General features: G+C 48.8%; 3 protein-coding genes across 6 annotated transcripts in view; 1 reads left to right on the top strand and 2 right to left on the bottom strand.

Annotated features, from left to right (window-relative positions):
- Positions 1–5,346, bottom strand: part of ARHGAP19 (Rho GTPase activating protein 19) — an 82,434-nt gene extending 77,088 nt beyond the window's left edge. Inside the window, exon 1 of one of the 4 annotated variants that reach the window (XM_081550504.1) lies at positions 3,022–5,346. The gene's annotated coding sequence lies outside the window, so the exon portion shown is untranslated. The remainder of the gene's footprint in view (positions 1–3,021) is intronic. The other 3 variants (XM_081550525.1, XM_081550551.1, XM_081550558.1) reach the window with 3 other exon arrangements.
- On the top strand, positions 5,107–7,999 carry FRAT1 (FRAT regulator of Wnt signaling pathway 1). Its single transcript, XM_081550567.1, has one exon. The coding sequence runs from the start codon at positions 5,610–5,612 to the stop codon at positions 6,432–6,434; it is 825 nt and encodes a 274-aa protein (XP_081406693.1). The 5' UTR covers positions 5,107–5,609; the 3' UTR covers positions 6,435–7,999.
- An 8,512-nt stretch (positions 8,000–16,511) lies between these two features.
- On the bottom strand, positions 16,512–18,748 carry FRAT2 (FRAT regulator of Wnt signaling pathway 2). The gene has a single exon (XM_081550456.1). It carries the CDS (start codon positions 18,558–18,560, stop codon positions 17,877–17,879), a length of 684 nt encoding a protein of 227 aa, XP_081406582.1. The 5' UTR covers positions 18,561–18,748; the 3' UTR covers positions 16,512–17,876.
- Between the last annotated feature and the right edge of the window lie 885 nt (positions 18,749–19,633).

Raw genomic sequence — 19,633 nt, 5'->3', positions numbered from 1 at the left:
AACAGTCAGCCCAGAGCCCCCTGTGCCCTGGCCAATTCTAAAAGAAGTCACAAAAGTAGCTGCTCCCTTTCTGTGGCTTATTTTTTTTTTCTCTAACATTTTACTCTAAAACGTTCCAAACTGTCAATAAATTGGAAGGATTTAATAGTGAACTACCCTGTTACTCAGCACCTAGATTCTACCATTAACATTTCTTAGCATTTAAAAAATTAAGCTATACTTCACATCAGAAAATTCACTTTAAAGTGGCTTTTGAAGGGTACACTTTGGGGAATTCTCTGATAGTCCAGTGGTTAGGACTCCATGCTTCCACTGCAAGGTCTGAGGTTCAATCCCTGTTTGGGAAACTAAGATACCACTGTTGCACAGCAAAATAAGTAAATGAATAAAATCAAGTGTAAACTTTTAAAGTGTGCGCTTTAGTGGTTTTAAGTGTATTCACTATGTAGTACAAACATCACCACTAATTCCAGAACATTTTTGTCACTTCAAAAGAAATCTCATGCCCATTATCAAATAGTCTTAATTCCCCTCTCTTCCCAACCTCTGACAACTACTAATCCACTTTCTGTCTGTACAGATTTATTTATGCTGTAAATTTCATATAAATGGAATCATACAGTAGGTGGCCTTTTGTGTCTAGTTTCTTTCACTTTTGTCTTCAAGGTTCACCCATCAGTCAGTTCAGTTGCTCAGTCGTATCCAACTCTTTCACCCATACTGTATACAGGTTCACCATAGTGTAGCATATAACAGTATTTCATACCTTGTATGATAAATTATATTCCATTGTATGAATAGATAACATTTTATTCATCCATTCATTAGCTACTGAACATTTAGGTTGTTCTACTTTGAGGCTATTATGAATAATGCTGCTGTAAACACTTGAGTACAAATTTTTGAATGGCTATGTTTTCAAAGTTCCCATGTATATACCTAGGAGTGGAATTGCTCGATTATACAGTGACATTAGCATGTTACTATAAATGCTTTACCATATACCTACCTGTCCTAACCATCCTTCTATCTATGTATCAATCCATCTCACGGTTTTGGGCAATTGAGAATAAATTGCAAACATCAGTATACTTCACCCAGTGTGTCTATTAACTAGAAATCAATATTTGTGAACAGTTTTTTCTTTTCATGTAAAATTTACATACAATGAATTCTAAGTGTAGGATTCAGTGAATTTCCTGGGAAACCTGGAATCAAGATATCAAGATACAGAACATTCCTACCATGCCCTGAATCTCCTTCAGGGCTCTTCCAAGTCAGTCCCTGCTACTGCCTCAACCTCTCCAAAGGCAATCAGTTTTCATAAATTAATTTTACTTGTTCTAGAACTTCATATAAGGAGGATTAAACCATATATGCCCTTTTTTTGTCTGGCTTCTTTCAGTTAGCATACTGTTTTTGTTTTTTAAACATTTATTTATTTGGCTGTACTGGATCTTGGTTGTGGCACTCAGGATCTTCAATCTTCATTGTGGCTTGCAGAATCTTTAGTTGTAGTATGTGGAATCTAGTTCCCTAACCAAAGATCAAACCCAGGACCCCCTGCATTGGGAGCATGAAACCTCAGCCATTGGACCACCAGGGAAGTCCACTTACCATACTGTTTTTGAAGTTCATTCATGTTACTGCCTGTAGTGATACTCTAGCCCTTTTTGTTGCTGAAGAGTACTTTGTCACCATCATCATGTGAATGTGCTATAGTTTATCCATTTACCTATTGATAAATCACTTATGCACTTTCCAATTTATGGCTTTTATGAATAAAGCTGCTATATTCATCTGCCTATAGGCCTTGACATGGACCTATGACTTCATTTCTCTTAGGTAAATATCTAGCTTTGGAGTTATATCATAGGGCAGGTGTATGTTTAGTTTTGTAAGAAACTGCCAGACCTTGTCCCAAAGTGGTTGTACCATTTTCACACACACAACGATGCATGAGACTTACAATATTTTGAACCAAAAAAATCAAAACAAAAATTCTAAACTGCTGCTAATTATTTTCATTTAAAAATTTTAATTAAGTTCAGATATTCTAGCTAATAACTGGCTGCGCTGACCACTCTCAAATGACTAATGATTATAAATGAGGGAATGTCTTCAATTTACATAAGGTATACGTCCATTATAACTCAAGTAAAGATAAAGAGAGAATGACCCATTGATAATAAAAAATCCTCAACAAATGAGAAAAAGAAGGGAACATCCCCAACTGAGAAAGGCCATTTATGAAAACCTAGAGCCAACATCATACTTAATAGTAAAAGACTGAATGCTGCTACTGCTGCTAAGTCGCTTCAGTCGTGTCCGACTCTGTGCGACCCCATAGACGGCAGCCCACCAGGCTCCGCTGTCCCTGGGATTCTCCAGGCAAGAATACTGGAGTGGATTGCCATTTCCTTCTCCAGTGCATGAAAGGGAAAAGTGAAAATGAAGTCGCTTCAGTCGTGTCCGACTCTTAGCGACCCCATGGACTGTAGCCTACCAGGCTCCTCCGTCCATGGGATTTTCCAGGCAAGAGTACTGGAGTGGGGTGCCATTGCCTTCTCCGAAAAGACTGAATACTTTCCCTTAAGATCAGGAACAAGACAAGGATGTCTGCCCTCACCATTTCTCTTCAACCTTGTTCTAGAGGTTTCAGCCAGAGAATTAGGCAGGAAAACAAAAGCCATCCAGATTAGAAAGAAAGAAGTAAACCTTCATCTGTCTGCAGATGATATGATCTTGTATACAGAAAATCCTAAAGAATCCACTAAAATAAGGTGATGATTTTTAAGACACCATGTAGAAGTCCAGAATTCCAAGATTTAAAAATTCATTTGCTTTCTTCATACTGCCTCTTCCTTTATTCTCACATTCTTCTCCCCAAGCTTGACAAAAATAAGCCCAACTCTTTTTTAACAACTTCCCACTTCTTCCCTCCATCCCACTCCTCCCTAAAGGTTTGCTCCTGTTATTATCATCTTGGAACTGCCCACCAAGACCCTTGTTTCTACTTACCTGGATCCCCAGGCTCCAGTCTCTTTCCAAATAATGCCAGTTTCCTGCTCTATATTTTAAAGTAGTTCTCTACTACCTGGCTTCTGTGTTTCTACGTGTGTACTTTGTGGCTAATTGTTAAAACAGCCTTATTGACATGTAATTTACATGCACAAAACTCTCTCATTTAAATGAGCTTTTACCCTCAGAATGGGAGAAAATAATAGCAAAGGAAACAATTGACAAAGGATTAATCTCCAAAATATACAAGCAGCTCATGCAACTCAATGCCAGAAAAACAACCTAATCAAAAAGTGGGCAGAAGACCTAAACAGATGTTTCTCCAAAGACACACAGATGGCTAATAAACACATGAAAAGATGCTCAGCGTCACTCATTATTAGAGAAATGCAAATCAAAACTACAATGAGGTATCACCTCACACTGGTCAGAATGGCCATCATTAAAAAGTCTACAAACAATAAAAGCTGGAGAGGGTATGGAGAAAAGGAAAACTCTTGCACTGTTGGTGGGAATGCAAATTGATACAGCCACTAATAGAACAGTATGGAGATTCCTTAAAAAACTAGGAATAAAACTACCATATGACCCAGCAATCCCACTACTGGGCATATACCCTGAGGAAACCATAACTGAAAAACATACATGTACCCCAATGTTCACTGCAGCACTATTTACAATAGGTAGGACATAGAAGCAACATAGAAGCAATCTAGATGTCCACTGACAGATGAATGAATAAAGAAGTTGTGGAACATACACACAACGGAATATTACTCACCTATAAAAAGGAATGCATTTGAGTCCATTCTAATGAGGTGGACGAACCTAAAGCCCACTATAAAAAGTGAAGTAAGTCAGAAAGAGAAAAACAAATATTGTATATTAACACATACATATGGAATCTAGAAAAATGGTACTGATGAATCTATTTGTAGGGCAGCAATGGAAATGCATACATAGAGAACAGACTTTGGACACATGGGGGAAGGAGAGAGTGGGACGAATGGAGAGAGTAGCATGAAAACATACATTACCATGTATAAAACAGCCATTGGGAATTTGCTGTATGACTCAGGGAGCTCAAATCACTCTGTGACAATCTAGAGCAGTGAGATGGAGTGGAAAGTGGGAGGGAAGTTCAAGAGGGAGGGGACATATGTATACCTATGGATAACTCATGTTGATGTATGGTAGAAACCAACACAATATTGTAAAGCAATTATTCTTCAACAAGAAATTGTTCAGTCGCTAAGTTATGTCCAACTCCAACTCCAGAACACCAGGCTTCCCTGTCCTTCACTGTCTCCTGGAATTTGCTCAAACTCGTGTCCACTGAGTCAAAGATTAAATTAAAAATAAATAAAATTTTTAAATAAATGATTTTTAGAAAATTTACCAAGTTGTGCAACCATTACCATAATCCAGTTCTGGAATATTTCAATCACCCTGTTACTATCCCTCCCCTATAAAGGCTGGTCCACCAAATATCTACCTACAGGGGTAATTAATGTTCGGAAGTTAGGCCTGAGGGGTTTGGGATTTTGAATACCGGTTTTAAAACTCCCAACAATATGGTGATAAAGGATCGTTTTCTATCTCTCTTTCTTTTAAAAAAATGAAGTCTTGGTTAATCATTAAGCCAACCACGATATCTTGGAGGGTTACCATGGCCGTGTCTCCATTTCCATCCAAATAGCTGACCATTTTCCTCTCCTGCTACCCGCCTCAGAAAGGATACTCCCCTACTGGGTTGAGGCATTCTTCTTAAAAGAACTTTCTAGCTCGCCGCCACTCCCAAAACGAGCAACCTCCTCTCCAGTCCCAGTCCAGGTCCCCACATACCCACGCTCCTGATCAAAAAAACATTAATCAGTGGCTTTTCTTTGCCAATTTCCAATCCGCCACCCTCATCGCACCACAGGGTCCCCTTCTTCCTTTTCATCTGTCAGCCTCGTTTCCCTAATCTCCAGACAGATCCCTAGCCTGACGCCTTCTCTCCATCACTCGCCTCACTCACGCTGCCATCACTTCCCAAATGCCGGCATCCCTAACCTCAAACGCGTAAATGCCAAAACCAGACAAGTTGACGCGCCTAGAGAAGTGTGTGGGCGTGTGGGTGTAAGTGTCTGTGCTTGTGTGTGGAGGAAACCAACGGAGGCCGCGCCGGTGTCCATCTTCTGGAAATGTCAATCATGCCAGGCTCAGAGAGCGAGGATCGGCTACCCAGTTTCCCCCGCAGACAGCATGCAGGTCTGTAAAGCTCAGAGACAGCACGGCTTCACCCAGGACCCTTGCCCAGAGGCTGCCCCGGCCCCCAAATGTACGGAGCACCCCTCCTCGGCACGGTGGTAGGGCCCGGCGGCGACGTCACCCATTGTTTACAAATCAACCCGAGCCGGTAGGATTCCGGCTCCCGCGGCTGCAGGCGCACGGCGCGAGTGCCTGGCGGGCTCCGGCTTCCGCGTCCGCCCGGGCTCCGGCTTCGGCCTCGGCACCGTGCCCGGCTGCGCCGCGGCCCACCGAGCCCCAGGACAGCCGAGCCGCCAGCAACTCCCGCACAGCTCCGGGTGCCGGCGCGGGGGGCCATGCCGTGCCGGAGGGAGGAGGAAGAGGAAGCCGGCGAGGAAGAGGAGGAGGAAGAGGACAGCTTCCTACTGCTGGAACAGTCGGTGACTGTGGGCGGCTCGCTTGAGGTGGACCGGCTGGTGGCCCAGATCGGCGAGACGCTGCAGCTGGACGCGGCGCAGGACCGCCCTGCCTCCGCGTGCGCGCCCCCGGGGCCGCCGCTGCAGCCCCCGCGGCCCCCGGCGGCGGTGCGAGCGGACAAGGCCCGGGCCCCAGCGCAGCCGCTGCTTCTACCGGCCGCGTCGGTCGAGGCTGGGGGCCCGGCGCCCCCCGGGGCCTTGCGCTGCGCCCTCGGGGACCGCGGCCGCGTGCGGGGCCGGGCTGCGCCCTACTTTGTGGCCGAGCTCGCCGCAGGCCCCAGAGCGCTGTCCCCATTGCCCCCTCAGCCCATCCTTGATGGGCCTTTGGGAGCAGACAAGCGGGGCTCCCCGCAGCCGCTGTCGGGCCCTTGCCGGCGAGGTTGGCTGCGGGACGCCGCAGCCTCCCGCCGCCTCCAGCACCGACGCGGGCTACAGCCTCCAGCCCGCGACGACGACCCGCACCGGCTCCTGCAGCAGCTCGTGCTCTCGGGGAACCTCATCAAGGAGGCCGTGCGGAGGCTTCATTCGCGACGGCTGCAGTTGCACGCAAAGCTTCCCCAGCGCCAGCTCCTGGGCCCTCTGTCGGCCCCAGTGCATGAGCCCCCTTCGCCCCGCAGCCCTCGCGCGGCCTGCAGCGACCCCGGCGCGTCCGGGAGGAGGGCGCAGCTCAGAACAGGCGACAGCGTTCTAGTCCCCAGCAGCTAACACCTCGAGAGTGGCCACTGCGCCAGCCTCTGCCTGAAGGGCAAAGAGTTCCCCTGAGGGCTGTGTCTCTACTCAGACTGGTGAAGTCGCACTCCTGGAAGCGGGAAAATACCTTATATGAAGATGAGGAATCGAAAAATTGAGAATGTGTTCGCGGTAACTGAGGTCGAGGGCCCCGACGTGGTTGACTTCGATGGTCCCACTGAAGGCAGATTACAGAGTGCACCCCAAGCTCGCAGTCAGTAGGACTCCTCGTTGGTGTGACCAGCCCTGGTGGCGCAGCGTGCAGTTCCACGCAGCCTCTGGGATCCTCCAGCCCGGCAACCATGTGGCCAGAGTCCATGCTTCTCAGGATCGCGGAGCGCCCAAAGGACAAGGATGATCCCAGTTACTTGCCTTACCTTTCCAAGGCTGGTTCCTGATTCACTTTAGAAGAGGGGAACATTTGTAGATCATTTAAGGGAGTACCTCAAACTGCCAGACTTGAAATTTTACGACACTTAAAAAAAAAAAAAACCTATCTCGTGTGTTTTGAGGTGCTTGTTCTTGGTATAAAACACGCGGCACCGTGAAAGGACCTTTTGGAGAACTGAATAGAAGTAACCTTTTCTCTGCACACCCCCACCCCCACCCGCTTTGCCACTGTCTACGTTTCTCAGAGCAGCGGGGGAAGGCGGAGCACCTGGGATGCTAATTGGACGTGGGGGTGAGAGGTCCTGGGGAAAGGTGAGGGCGCGGCGCGGAGTGAACCCGCGGTCCTCTTGAATGTGTATTTTCACAGTCTGTCCGCCCCTTCTCGGGTTCAAGGTCACCATTTCCTGGGCGCAAACGAGATTGCGGGGCTCTAGCAGGGCAGAGTCGCCCTGTTCTGTCTGTACTCGGAGTAGTACGCGGTGTTTTGCAAGTGCTGGAGTCTCCTGAGGACACGGGCACCGCTGCCACCGCGGGTTGAGGGAGGTGGCGACGTGCTAGGCGCTGGTGCCTCCTGCGGGCGGCCGCGCCCCGGGCTTTCATGGAAACTGCCCGGAGAAGTGGCCTCCTCTTCCCCTGTGCTCTGCTGTCCAACTCTAGCTGGTGGCGCTGCCGCTCCTGGGGGCCCAGGCTGGGGGCTGGGAGACACCACGTGATGGGGCACTCCAGGGACACACAGCCTAGCGCAGCAGCTTATAATGGGCTCTCCGGGGCCATTTGCAATAACAGCTGCAATTCCCTGTATAGATGGAGTTGATTTCCTCTCTCTGCCCCTCCCCCCAGCCATGCCAGCTTGCCTTTGTAAGTGAAGGGAACCGAGTAAAAAAATGTGACCCTCCAAATGGAGAAGCTGCAGAATTTGCCATTGTGAACCTGGTGAAGTGCTCGTAACATAACGTTAACGCAGTCTAAAGGCTCTAAGACGGTATTGTTGATGTTTTAGTTTTATAAGATTCAATGGCATGTTTGTCATCCAGATGTGGCTATTGACATACCTACACTTCGCACCGGAGTGTCTGGAATTGTGGCTATCCTGATTATAGGATGTTAACTTAACTGAAATATCTGTTTTTAATAAATGTGTTGGGTTTTTTGTTTGGTTTTATTTTATACTCGTCGGCAGTGGGAAAGATGCACAGAACACATTTCTCTGATCTCCATAAACATGAAAACACTTGAAATCCTTGTCAGGCCTGGCTTGTGGATGGTAATTAGAGCGCCTTTGTGTCTGAGCAGCTCCCTAGTTAGGGTCTGCGACGACGGCTGGGTGTGTATTGGTGCTGGCATGAAATTAAATGAAAGTGAGGTCAGGTTTTGGACCAGTCCCATTCACTAAAACCTTAGAGCTTCTGGATTACTAGTCAGTGCTGGAGAAGCTGCCCCTGACTGTATTAGCAAAGGATATCAGATCAGTCAGCCATTGCAGATTGGGATGCTTATCACTTTTTTCTTTCTACTGTGATCATTAAGTGGACTTGTTCCACAAGGTGGCCCTTTAAGAGCTGGGGTCAGCTCTTGGTTAGGGGCTATGTGCAAACGTGCAGTGGGAAAGGTGCGGGGGGGGGGGGGAGTAGAAGGGACTCCTCTCTTTGCCCTTGGCACATTTACTCCCAGTTTCTCCCCAACAGCCCATCTCTATCCCTCCTGTTCTCAGTTACTTCAGTCTGTTTCCTTCAGGAAGAAGCCATGCTGGACAACAGGGCATCCAGAGTTCAAGTTCCCTTATTAAATGGGGACCTTGGACAAGTTGCTTAACCTCTATGGGCTTCAGTTGCCCCATTTGTATAACAGATGAGAAATGAGATGATAAGAAGATGAGTTCCTTGTGACTAGCACATCCTGGAGATAAAATAATCTAGTTCCTACCCCTTCCTTCCTAGGACTGTCCCTTGGTAGCCAATCAACTGGGTCCTTGGTTTCTCATGAAACAAGCGCATGCCATGATCCGAAGAGTGCTTTCTGGATAGAGTGCTGAATGATTTAGAATCCTCATTTCCTAACTCCGTTTTGGACTCAATGCCTGTTGTTTATTCCTCCTCATTCTCTCCCTCCAAATGCACACACAGACCCTAATGGTAACTGCAGAGTACACCAAGGCAGCCATCTCCCTCAGCCTCCCCAGGAAGGGTTGTGGGGGAGTCAGTCCTGTGCTACGTAGCAAGGGAATGGTGACTCTGGAGGCTCTAATACAAACTGAAGAGGGATGGGGGGCAGGCTCCAATAATGCAGTGGGCTATCACCTCCAGGTACTGAGCAGGAGGAAACAGATCAGGTGTCAACTTCCCCTGGCATTGGAGGAGCCCTAAAGTCCTTGCTTCTTAACATGGGGTGGTATTCTTGGAAGTCAAAGAGTTAGGAGCAATCCAGGGCCAAGTTGGCTGTGATTCAATGCCATTGCCCGAACCAGGCTGGCTTCTTGTAAAAATGGTTAAGGCTAGATTCAACTATAGGGTTCATGTAGTACAACCCCCTTCTTCAAAAAGGAATACTGGAGAAAACTAATGCTTACCATGAGGTACTTTAACTGCATTGTGCTTAGTGGCTCAGTCTGTCCATCTCTTTGTGACCCCATGGGCTGCAGCCTGCCTGGCTCCTCTGTCCATGGATTCTCTAGGCAAGAATACTGGAGTGGGTTGCCATGCCCTCCTCCAGGGGATCTTCCCAACCCAGGTCTCCTGCATTGCAGGTGGATTCTTTACTGTCTGAGTCACCTGAGAAGCCCAAGGATACTGGAGTGGGTAGCCCTATCCCTTCTCCAGGGGATCTTCCCAACCCAGGAATTGAACTGGGATCTCTTACTTTGTAGGCAGATTCTTTACCAGCTGAGCTACTGGGGAAGCCTTAACTGCACTACAACCCTATAACCGTCACTGTCCATTTTTAAAAATGCTGCAAGGTCTTACTAGTCACCCCCAAGACCTTTTTTGGGATAAGTCAGGGTTTACATAATAATTGTTAAAAATTAGACCATTTTTCAGGTAGGAAAGGGCTTCCCAGGTGGCACAGTGGTAAAGAATCCGCCTGCCAATACAGGAGACGCAAGAGACTCGGGTTCAATCTCTGGGTCAGGAAGATCCGCTGGAGAAGGAAATTGGCAACTCACTCCAGTATTCTTGCCCAGGAAATCCCATGGACAGAGGAGCCTGGTGGGTTACAGTCCATGGGGTCACAAAGAGTCAGACACGACTGAGTGGCATAGGTGGAAAAATAGTTGGAAGGGGGCAGGGCAGAATGACCTAGAAAGTCATTTACAAAGTCAAATATCTGACAGAATCTAGAAACCAGGTCTTTGGGTTCCCAGTTCAGTCCTCTTTACAATAGCCTGATGCCATCATACACAGTCCGATATTGTTCATTGCACAACTCCTCACATATACTATAATGTGACTGACACCCCTGCACCTGTCCAACGTGATGATCCTGCCATTGGAACCGTGAAAAACCATGCCCCAGATACCTAGGCTGAGCTAGGGAAAGCTAGGTATGCTGTAACCATTTTCTCACATTCAGTATCCTATGAAGACAGCTGTCCACAGAAAATGGCCTGGGTAAGATAAAAGACCAAAGCTATAAACTCAATGAAAAAAAATACTAAATAAACTAAAACACAGAAATTGACAAATAAGTGATTTGGAGAAAAGAACGCCATACTTCACAAATAACTCCAAAGTCTGCCACCCCAAGACTTCATTCTAAATTAGGCATAAATGCTACAATATTTGAATTCAATTTTACCATTTTTTTGCTCTTTCCTTTTCCAGCTCAGAAGCAGAAACATGGAGAGTACATCAGACACCACTTTCCTATCCAGCAAAGTCTGTGTCAAACCCTGTGATCCCTTCCTTCCAATCAGGAAAGAGTTACCCTGGCAACCAAATTACTAACTCACTCAATTAGCTCCCCCCTACACACACCCTTCCACAATGCTCAGTAATCACAGAATGTCAGCCCTGGGAGAGCTCAGCCTTCAGTGGTCTAGTGCTACCGCCTAATTTAGAGATGGAAGCAGAGAGAGGTTTCCACTCAGAGGTGCACTCCATTTGAACACCAAGGTTGCTGGTGCAGGCAAAGCAGCAAAACTCTCCCATGCAGCGCTTCCTCCTGGTTTTCCAACCATAACTAAAGAGAGAACAAATGACCTGCCCGTAACAGTGTTTCCCAGGAGGTGTAATAGATAAGAGCGTGGGCTGTGCACACATTGCTAGTGTGTGATTTCAGACAGGATCCTTAACCTCAATCATCTCCATTAACTCATCTGCAAAATGGGGTAAGAAGAGTACCTACCCTGGGATGTCCCTGATGGCCCACTGGCTAAGACTCCACACTCCCAATGCAGGGAGCTTGGATTCGATCCCTGTTAGGGAACTAGATCCCACGTGCTGCAACTAAAAGATCCTGTGTGCTGCAACTAAGACCCAGTGCAGCCAAATAAATAAAAGTTAAAAAAAAAAATAGCACCTGCCTTGAAGAATTGAGTGAAGGTGAAATTAGATCTCTAATTTCACTCTAACAGCAAAACAAAACATCATTCCTGGAAGCTACTCCATTAAGGTTACTACTTTAAGTCTTTCATGGAAAAATCTTGCCTCTTAGTGACTTCTTCAATCTGTTTCTTCAAAGGCATTAACCTGTTTGCTCTGAGGGTAACATGTTTCTTAAACATGCATTCCTGTTGTATAAAGTGCTAAGGGAAGTATAGGTAGGTAGGTAGGTGGGTAGGTTTAGTCACTCAGCTGTGTCTGACTCTGCATCCCTGCGGACAGTAGCCCGCCAAGCTCCTCTGTCCATGGGATTTCCCAGGCAAGAAGACTGGAGTGGGTTGCCATTTCCTTCTCCAGGGGATCTTCCCAATCTAGGGATTGAAACCGGGGCAAGATAGAGGAAGGGAATACTTGTCTGCTGCTGCTGCTGCTAAGTCGCTTCAGTCGTATCCAACTCTGTTGCAACCCCATAGATGGCAGCCCACCAGGCTCCCCCGTCCCTGGGATTTTCCAGGCGAGAGTACTGGAGTGAGTTGCCATTGCCTAGAAGAGATTTAATCCGAAAAGGGTGGAGGTCTTCTTCAGATGGAAGCTTGGAAACAGCTCAGGACTGAGACTTGTACAGTATGGGCAGTAGGGAATGTTAACAAAGGAAAGGGTTTGTGGGGAGAGCATCTGGAGGACACAGCTCTTAAATCCTCCATTCCCATCAGTGAAAGTGTTAGTTGCTCAGCCGTATCCGAATCTTTGCGACCCCATGGACTGTAGCCTGCCAGGCTCCTCTGTCCATGGGACTCTCCAGGCAAGACTACTGGAGTGGATAGCCCTTCCCTTCTCCAGAGGATCTTCCCAACCATTCCTATCAGAAACCCTTCGAATTCAAATTCAGCGCTCAGCTCAAGGTCTTCATGCCTTCCCTGTCCACTCCCATCTATAATTTGTACTGAGAAAACTGCAATGTCTTCACAGGAGGTGATCTTCATCTTGTTCTCACTCTTCATTTTATTTACTGTCATTATAGGGTTATCTCAGGGGCTCATATGTGAATGTCTTCTTTTTCCAGAGAGATTATTTTCTTTGACAGCAGGAGTGACAAGTTTCAGGCAGATTATCAGGCCAGTGTGGGGGATGGACTGGGGTGGAGAGAGAGCCTTTATGGTGGGTTGGATGGCTGTATAGCATCCAGCCATCAAGAGATAAGGGTCTGGGCGCAGAGAGAAAGGAAAAGACAAGGGACACATTTAAGAAAGAAAACGCACAGCCTTCAGCACAGTAGCAGGTAGCTGTTAAAATGAAGTCTCCGCCTGGGTCACAATCCTAGTTTTTTTATTTTAAAGCTCCTTCTTGTGATGGTGGGCAGATTACTTCACCTCTCTCACCTCCAAGCCTGATAATAATAAAGTCCCTGCCTCACCAGGTTGGGAGGCTTCACTGAGTTAGTGGTAGTAAAAATGTTTAGGCCACTGCCTGAAACATAGCTGCATTTAGTAACAACACCTGGGTATTGGCATTTAGTAAATATTTGCAAAGCAAACAAATGGGCAATTTCAACAGACTTGTGGAGGCTGAGAGAGTGCTTGGGGCACAGATGATGAATTGTGGTGTCTGGAGTTTGGAGGGGATGAAGAGAGACAGCAACTAAAAAGGGAAATGAGAATCAAGGGAAGGTTTACTCAAGCAGGATTCCAGCACTTGTCCAACTGAGGATAGAGGACATGGAAAGGAAGAGCCTAAAGGGAAGACGCTATAAAGGATGAGGGCTCCTAAAAGAGGTAGGAAGGGATGGGGTGCTCAGTCTGTGTAGGTTTGAAGAGCAGGGCTCAGGGGGACCTTAGAGGTGGATGTCCTCTGTGATAGCACTCTAAGCCACACTATCTGACCACAGAGAGGCTGGGGACCAGTTGGCTGTTGAAACAACTTTGCATAACCCTTCGTGCCTGAGATGGCTGGATATGTTTTTGTGTGAACAAGTCTTTCTTCTCTGTACCATACTCTACAGCAGAATGAAATCTAAATCAATATCAAGGAGTTTATTAACTACTCCCCCTCCTCAATTAATTGACTCACAGGAGGTAAAATTCACCACCCCCCATTGATAGGCTGTTCAGGGAGTTTGTTTGACTTATTGATTTGGGTGGGTTAAAAAAGAATCACAAGCTGGTTATCACCTAGTTACCTTTGCCCTACCTTTTGCCCATTTCTGTTTTACTGTCTGAATTAGATTCGGTTTCCTAGGTTTTCCTGAAAATCTTCCCCAGACACCAGAGACAACACCACCTTTCTCCAAATTCACCATAAATAGGACTTCTTTTCAGTGGGATTAAGCAGGGCAAGGATTCACAGTGTAGATGTTCAAAACACACTGCTTAATGGTGCTGATAAAGAGAAGTGGAATAACTTCAGGATTAAAGAAAGATAGTGAAGGTCACTGAGCAAGATCTGATTCCATATACCCTGGACCTGACCAAGGAGGGTATATAGAAATCACATACCTATAGCTCTGCACGTGTTTGTATGTGTGCACCTGTGCATGTATGTAGGTAACACACACCCAACCATCCCTTACAGTTCACCCTTTAGCCTCCCTTGGCTTCTGGGTTCTACTTTTGGTCTTTGTAAAGTGCTTAGAACCGAGCCTGGCACCTGGTAAGTGCTATGTATACTGGTTGGTGTTCTTCCTTCCCTACCCACAGTGTCTCCCAGGCTCCATCCACCCATCTTAGCACTAAGCACCCAGTCTCTATCTTCAGCCCTGATCGCTCTTCCAACTTCTAATCATCAGTGAGGCAGCAGGCTGCTGTCCCTGTAAATTCCCACATGAAATGCCTAATCAACCCCAACCCCCCACCACACACTCACACAACCAGCTTCTTACAACTTCCCTATTGCCCTTGTCCTTCTGGACTCAAGACTTGCAGAATGTTACCAGGGAAACCTAGGCCTCGGCTCCTTCAGCAGATAGAGTTGTCTCAGCTCTGCCCATGACCATGTCCTTAGTTCTATGCCCATCTATTCCAAGGGACTGGAAATATGCCAGCCACAATCACCCATGGGCCAAGTACTAGGAATGGGCTAGCCCAAGCTTCAACACATGAAACGGCCATTGCCTTCTTTGCACAGAGACCCTTTCCCAGGCCCAGGGCCAGGACTCGGCTCTCTACAGCCTTTGCAAATGGTTGATCAGTAGCTGGGGCTGAGGTTCAGGAGGAAAAGTGTGGGTAGGCTCAGAAAGGAGGTTAAGAGATTTGATTTAAGAGCCATGAGTTCAGATTCTGTTCTACCACCCAGGATTCCTACCTCTCCCCAGTGCCAACAGTGAAGGGCCATCTTGTTAAAGGTGCCTGGCAGAGTTCTGCACGAATGGGGCTGTTTCCTTCTCTCTCTACCTTGCTTTGTTAGGGCCAGTAGATCTTCAGGTCCTTTGGTCCAGTCACTATTCTAATTTCATTCCTGGCCATGCTGCAGACGCAGAAGACAGTTACATTGGGTGAGACCTCACCATCTTGGCCTTATGCCCTCATCTTACAGAAGACACAAGGTTCTAAAAAAAGCAGCTATTTACCATTGGTTATCTGTGCCTCTCTTTACACAATTCCTATTAACTTATGTGAAGGTCTCACCCCCCAACCTGCTTGCAGATTCTTCCAGGATGTCTGAAACCTTGCCTCATCCCAGATCCCCAGCGCCTTGCATGAATGTGGCTGGCCTGCAAGAAAATTTTTGTGAGAATGGTAATGCTGCAGGGTTGAGGTATTTAGTGGGTCAAGGTTTTTGTGGAATGCTCTTAAGAATTTAATAAATCCAACATGGGAGAAAATGCTGTCAAAAACATCTTGTGGAGGTAGTACACAGCATGACTGGAAGCTCTGGTTAAGGAAAGAGGAGAACCTAGAGCCAGAGTGCCTAGGTTCAAACCCCAGCTCCTTAACTTAAAAAGTGGTGACTTCAGCAAATCACTTAATCTCCTGGACCTCAGTGTCTTCATTTATAAAATGGAGAAAACATTGCCTACATCATAAAGCCGTGACATAATGAGATGACTTAAATACCCAGAACAGTACCTGGCACATGTGTCAAGTGCCAACCCCCGTAATAACAGCAGAGACAGACCATTTGGAAGGTGGGTGGAGGTGGCCTTCTGGAAGACGTTCAGGAAAAGGGACTTATAGAATACGGAAGCAAAACAGGTGGCAATGAATGTGATCACAGTGGAGATCAAGGGGTGTCTTAAATGTTAGGACATGTGGAGCACATCGAAGAGACAGATAGGGGCCTGCTGAAGGAAGAAGGGGCGGTGGTGATGCCAAGAATCAACAGTTATCATTTTCTCAGCCCTTAAGTGTCCCAGACATCTCAGGTCCTCATTACACTTAGCAGTATTATTCTATAGATGAGAGGAGAAAAATGCAGAGCTGTGACTTGCCTAGTATGACACACATGGAGAGCAGCAGGGCTGAGTCAAACTGAGTCACTGAGCACTAGCTTTCCCCTGCAGCCCATGTGGGAAGGTGCCGGGCAGGAGAGGTGCCCCTGGGGCTAGTTAGCAGAGCTGGGCTGTACCAAGTAAGGCTCCCTTGGGGGAAGAGGGCCCATGCCAGGGGAAGATGGGATGGAGACCAGGGGATCCAGGAGGGCCACTTTCATGAATTGAACTCTGCCTGCTCAAACCACATCAACTACCAAGTACATTGTTATAAAACCCTATTGTCCTTTTTCTAGGCCACAGCTCAAGATTGGGTCAAGTCTCAAAGATGAAAATAGTGAGGCTCTGTCTATACCCTCCCCATTCTTCAAACAAAAAATTCAGAAAACGCACCTTCCTCCACCCTCTTCCAGATACAGCAAATCACTTGGCCTCTGTCCTCCCTCCAGCCTAGAAAGTTTCTGGACTGTTTTTATTCCACAAAGGGAGTTGAAAGCCCACCTAGCATGTTTTCTAAAACCTGGACTAAATTTTTGTATCTTGTGGAATATCGATCCAGAAGCACTCTTGGACCGCAGCTCCACCAGTCTCCACCTCCCACCTCGACCCCTCCAAGGGCCCTCTCCATTATAACTTCATTATGAAAGGTGTCACCTATGTACTTTTCTTTCCCCCGCCTTCCACCAAAAAGCCAAACCATGCTCCAAAACAAAAACCCAATTTATTCAGCAGACATTTTAATTAAGAAATCCTAGAAATCAGGACCACCACAATTTCAGACACTCCGGTGCGAAGTGTACGTCAACAGCTACATCTGAAGGATGAGCAAGCCATTGAATCTTTTTTAAAAAAGTTAGTTTAGCTCCCTTAAAGTTTGGGGGTGGCACCTTATTTGAAGCACCCTCAAGTTTCATAAGTTTCATACAGGTAAAGCCAGCCGTTTCTCCTCTTGGAGAGTCACATTTAAAACACGGTTTCTGTCACTCACAAAGAGCTGGTGCCTGGAGGAAACAGAGAGGTGAGGACCCTCAGAGACTCAGGCTCATGGCTCCACGGAGGGCCGGAATAGAGCAGACAAACAGCCAGGTTCTCATCCATGCAGTGCAGACATCAGAAATGGTGGAATAAGAAAGGCCAGGTGGGAGGACAGGAGAGACTCAAGGGACTGTTTACGACTGTTTCTGAGAAAGCTCAGGGCATGGCCAAGAGTGGCCTCACCGGAGGAGTTCACCGGATAGAAAGAAAGCACAGAAAAAACAAGTAATTCTCCTTACATCTGTATGTCCGCTCCAAGAGGTAGCAAAGCATAAAGAGGACTCTTGGAACAAGAGAAAAGAAAGACACAGGGGTGAGTTAGCTTTCCCAAGAACCCCACAGCCTTCCACCTACAGCACACCATGACCTTGAATCACAGGTGGCAAGGTCACATCCAAGTCGACCCACCTTCAAAATTCTCCACCTCCCTGCCCCAGACAACTGGAGTTCCCATCTTCCACCTCTATCAGTCACCGGATGAGGTGGGAGAGTAAGAGAGCTGGCATCCCAACCCACCCACCACCAAGCTTTTACATTCTTCTTCTCTCTAGAATTTCTTTGCACAGCGATTGTAGCACCATTTTCACTAAGCTCCTCCACCGGAAAATAAAGAAAATGTATTCGAGTCATCCGTTTTCAAGTATTGTTATAAAGCCCTCACGATTCTCGCCCCTTGAAGCCGAATCTTTAAACAATCCTAGCACACGACATACCCAAGGGTTAAGTCAGGTACAAGTTGATGCAAATAGCTGCCATAGTTCTCCCAGTTTTGTCCCAGGTCCCTGGGGCCGGGGTTAATTCTCAAGCGACACGAACGCGCCCAAGCCAGCGTATTTCTCCACGCTCAAGCTTTCTCCGACAGCCTCGCCGGGGCCAGTAACTTCTCGGCTTGAGGTCTCTCCCCACGCGCCTCCTTGCAGTCTAGGCGGTCGCTCCAAGAACCGCAACGGCGGCTTCAGCTCAAGATTGGGATAAGTAGGACGCCGTAGGGTCCGCGCACCGGCTTCTTTTTCTTCCGCCAGGGGCCCTGGGTCAGTGCAAAGCGCCGGAGGGTTGAAGGGAGACAGGGTCCGGTCGGCTGCGGCTGGCCCCCGGTACGGGGGGACCCGCGGGGCCTGTGGCTGCCACCGCGGCGACTGCTCGCTGGAGCCTCCGCACGGCCTCCTTGATGAGGTTCCCCGAGAGCACCAACTGCTGCAGAAGCCGGTGCGGGTCGTCGTCGTTGGCGCGCGCCCCAGCTGGGGGCCATCGTCGCTGTTGCAAGCGGCGGGAGGTGACGGCGCCCCGCAGCCATCCTCGCCGGCACGGCCCGGGTAACGCGCTGGCTCCAGCGGCGAGCTCAGCCACAAAGTAGGGCGCAGCCCGGCCCCGCACGCGGCCGCGGTCCCCGAAGGCGCAGCGCAAGGCCCCGGGGGGCGCCGGGCCCCCAGCCTCGACCGGCGCGGCCGGTAGAAACAGCGACTGCGCTGGGGCCCGGGCCTTGTCCGCTCGCACCGCCGCCGGGGGCCGCGGGGGCTGCAGCGGCGGCCCCGGGGGCGCGCACGCGGAGGCAGGGCGGTCCTGCGCCGCGTCCAGCTGCAGCGTCTCGCCGATCTGGGCCACCAGCCGGTCCACCTCAAGCGAGCCGCCCACAGTCACCGACTGTTCCAGCAGTAGGAAGCTGTCCTCCTCCTCTTCCTCGCCGGCTTCCTCTTCCTCCTCCCTCCGGCACGGCATGGCCCCCCGCTCCGGCACCCGGAGCTGTGCGGGAGTCGCTGGCGGCTCGGCTGTCCGGAGTCTCGGTGGGCTGCGGCGGAGCCGGGAGCGGTGCTGAGACCAAAGCCGAGGCCGAGGAGGTAACCGGAGCCCACCAGGCACTCGCGCCGCGAGCCGCCAGCCGCGGGAGCCGGAATCCTACTGGCTCCGGTTGATTTGTAAACAATGGGTGACGTCGCCGCCGGGCCCTACCACCGCGCCGGGGAGGGGGGGACAAGCGAGGAGGCGTTGCGGCGCCGGCAGTCGCGGGAGGCGCAGGGCCGCAGCCGGATCCTTCTTGTGTCTGCGCTCGGTGTCTGCCTAGGAGGGGATTCCGGGAGTGGGGAGAACTTCGTACTTCCCGGCCCGATCAGCAGCACAAGAAAATGAAGACTCTTGAGGAGGCTTGGATTGGATTCTCCCACTCACGGACACACCCACTCACACACCCAAGCCCTCCTCCTCGGACGCTTCCTCCCTCCCCACGTGTCTGCGCGGTTAGGGCTGGCCCTGCTCCACCCCCGCGCACCCGCAGTCACCCGAACCCGGAGTGGTGGGGGAGGGGGCGGGCCCTGCGACCGGCCGGCTGGGAAAGGGTGGGGCTGGGGAAATTGGGGCTGGGGAGGGCGACGTCGCGATGGCGGGCCTCATCGACCTGAGGTGGGGTCTGTGAGCTTACCCCCCTCCGCCCAGCCTTCCGGTCCTCAGGCCCAGCGTGAGAGAAGGACGCGCCACCGTATGGCTCAAGAAGAGCAGACTTTGTTCATTAAAAAAAAAGAGAGAGATTTAAATAGAAATATAGGGCAATGGGAAAAAAAACTCTAATCATACAACTCAAACATGGTTTATATATTAGAATTTTTCTTTTCCAGCCTTTTTCTATTTAAAGTGTTATGCAAACAGCCATTCGTATACGTTATTCACTTTCGCACTAGCATTACACCATAAACGGTGTTCGTGTTATTGCTTGCGCTTTGAGAACATTTAGTGATTACGTAAGTTTCCATTAAATGACTGTGCCATGAATTATTAAACGACTCTTTTAACGTTTGCTG

This window comes from Giraffa tippelskirchi, chromosome 2 (assembly GCF_054371585.1).
Source record: "Giraffa tippelskirchi isolate mGirTip1 chromosome 2, T2T-mGirTip1v1.2.pri, whole genome shotgun sequence".
Taxonomy (NCBI): Eukaryota; Metazoa; Chordata; class Mammalia; order Artiodactyla; family Giraffidae; genus Giraffa; species Giraffa tippelskirchi.
The sequence above is the reverse complement of the archived record's forward strand: the minus strand, read 5'-3'. Positions and strand labels throughout refer to the sequence as shown.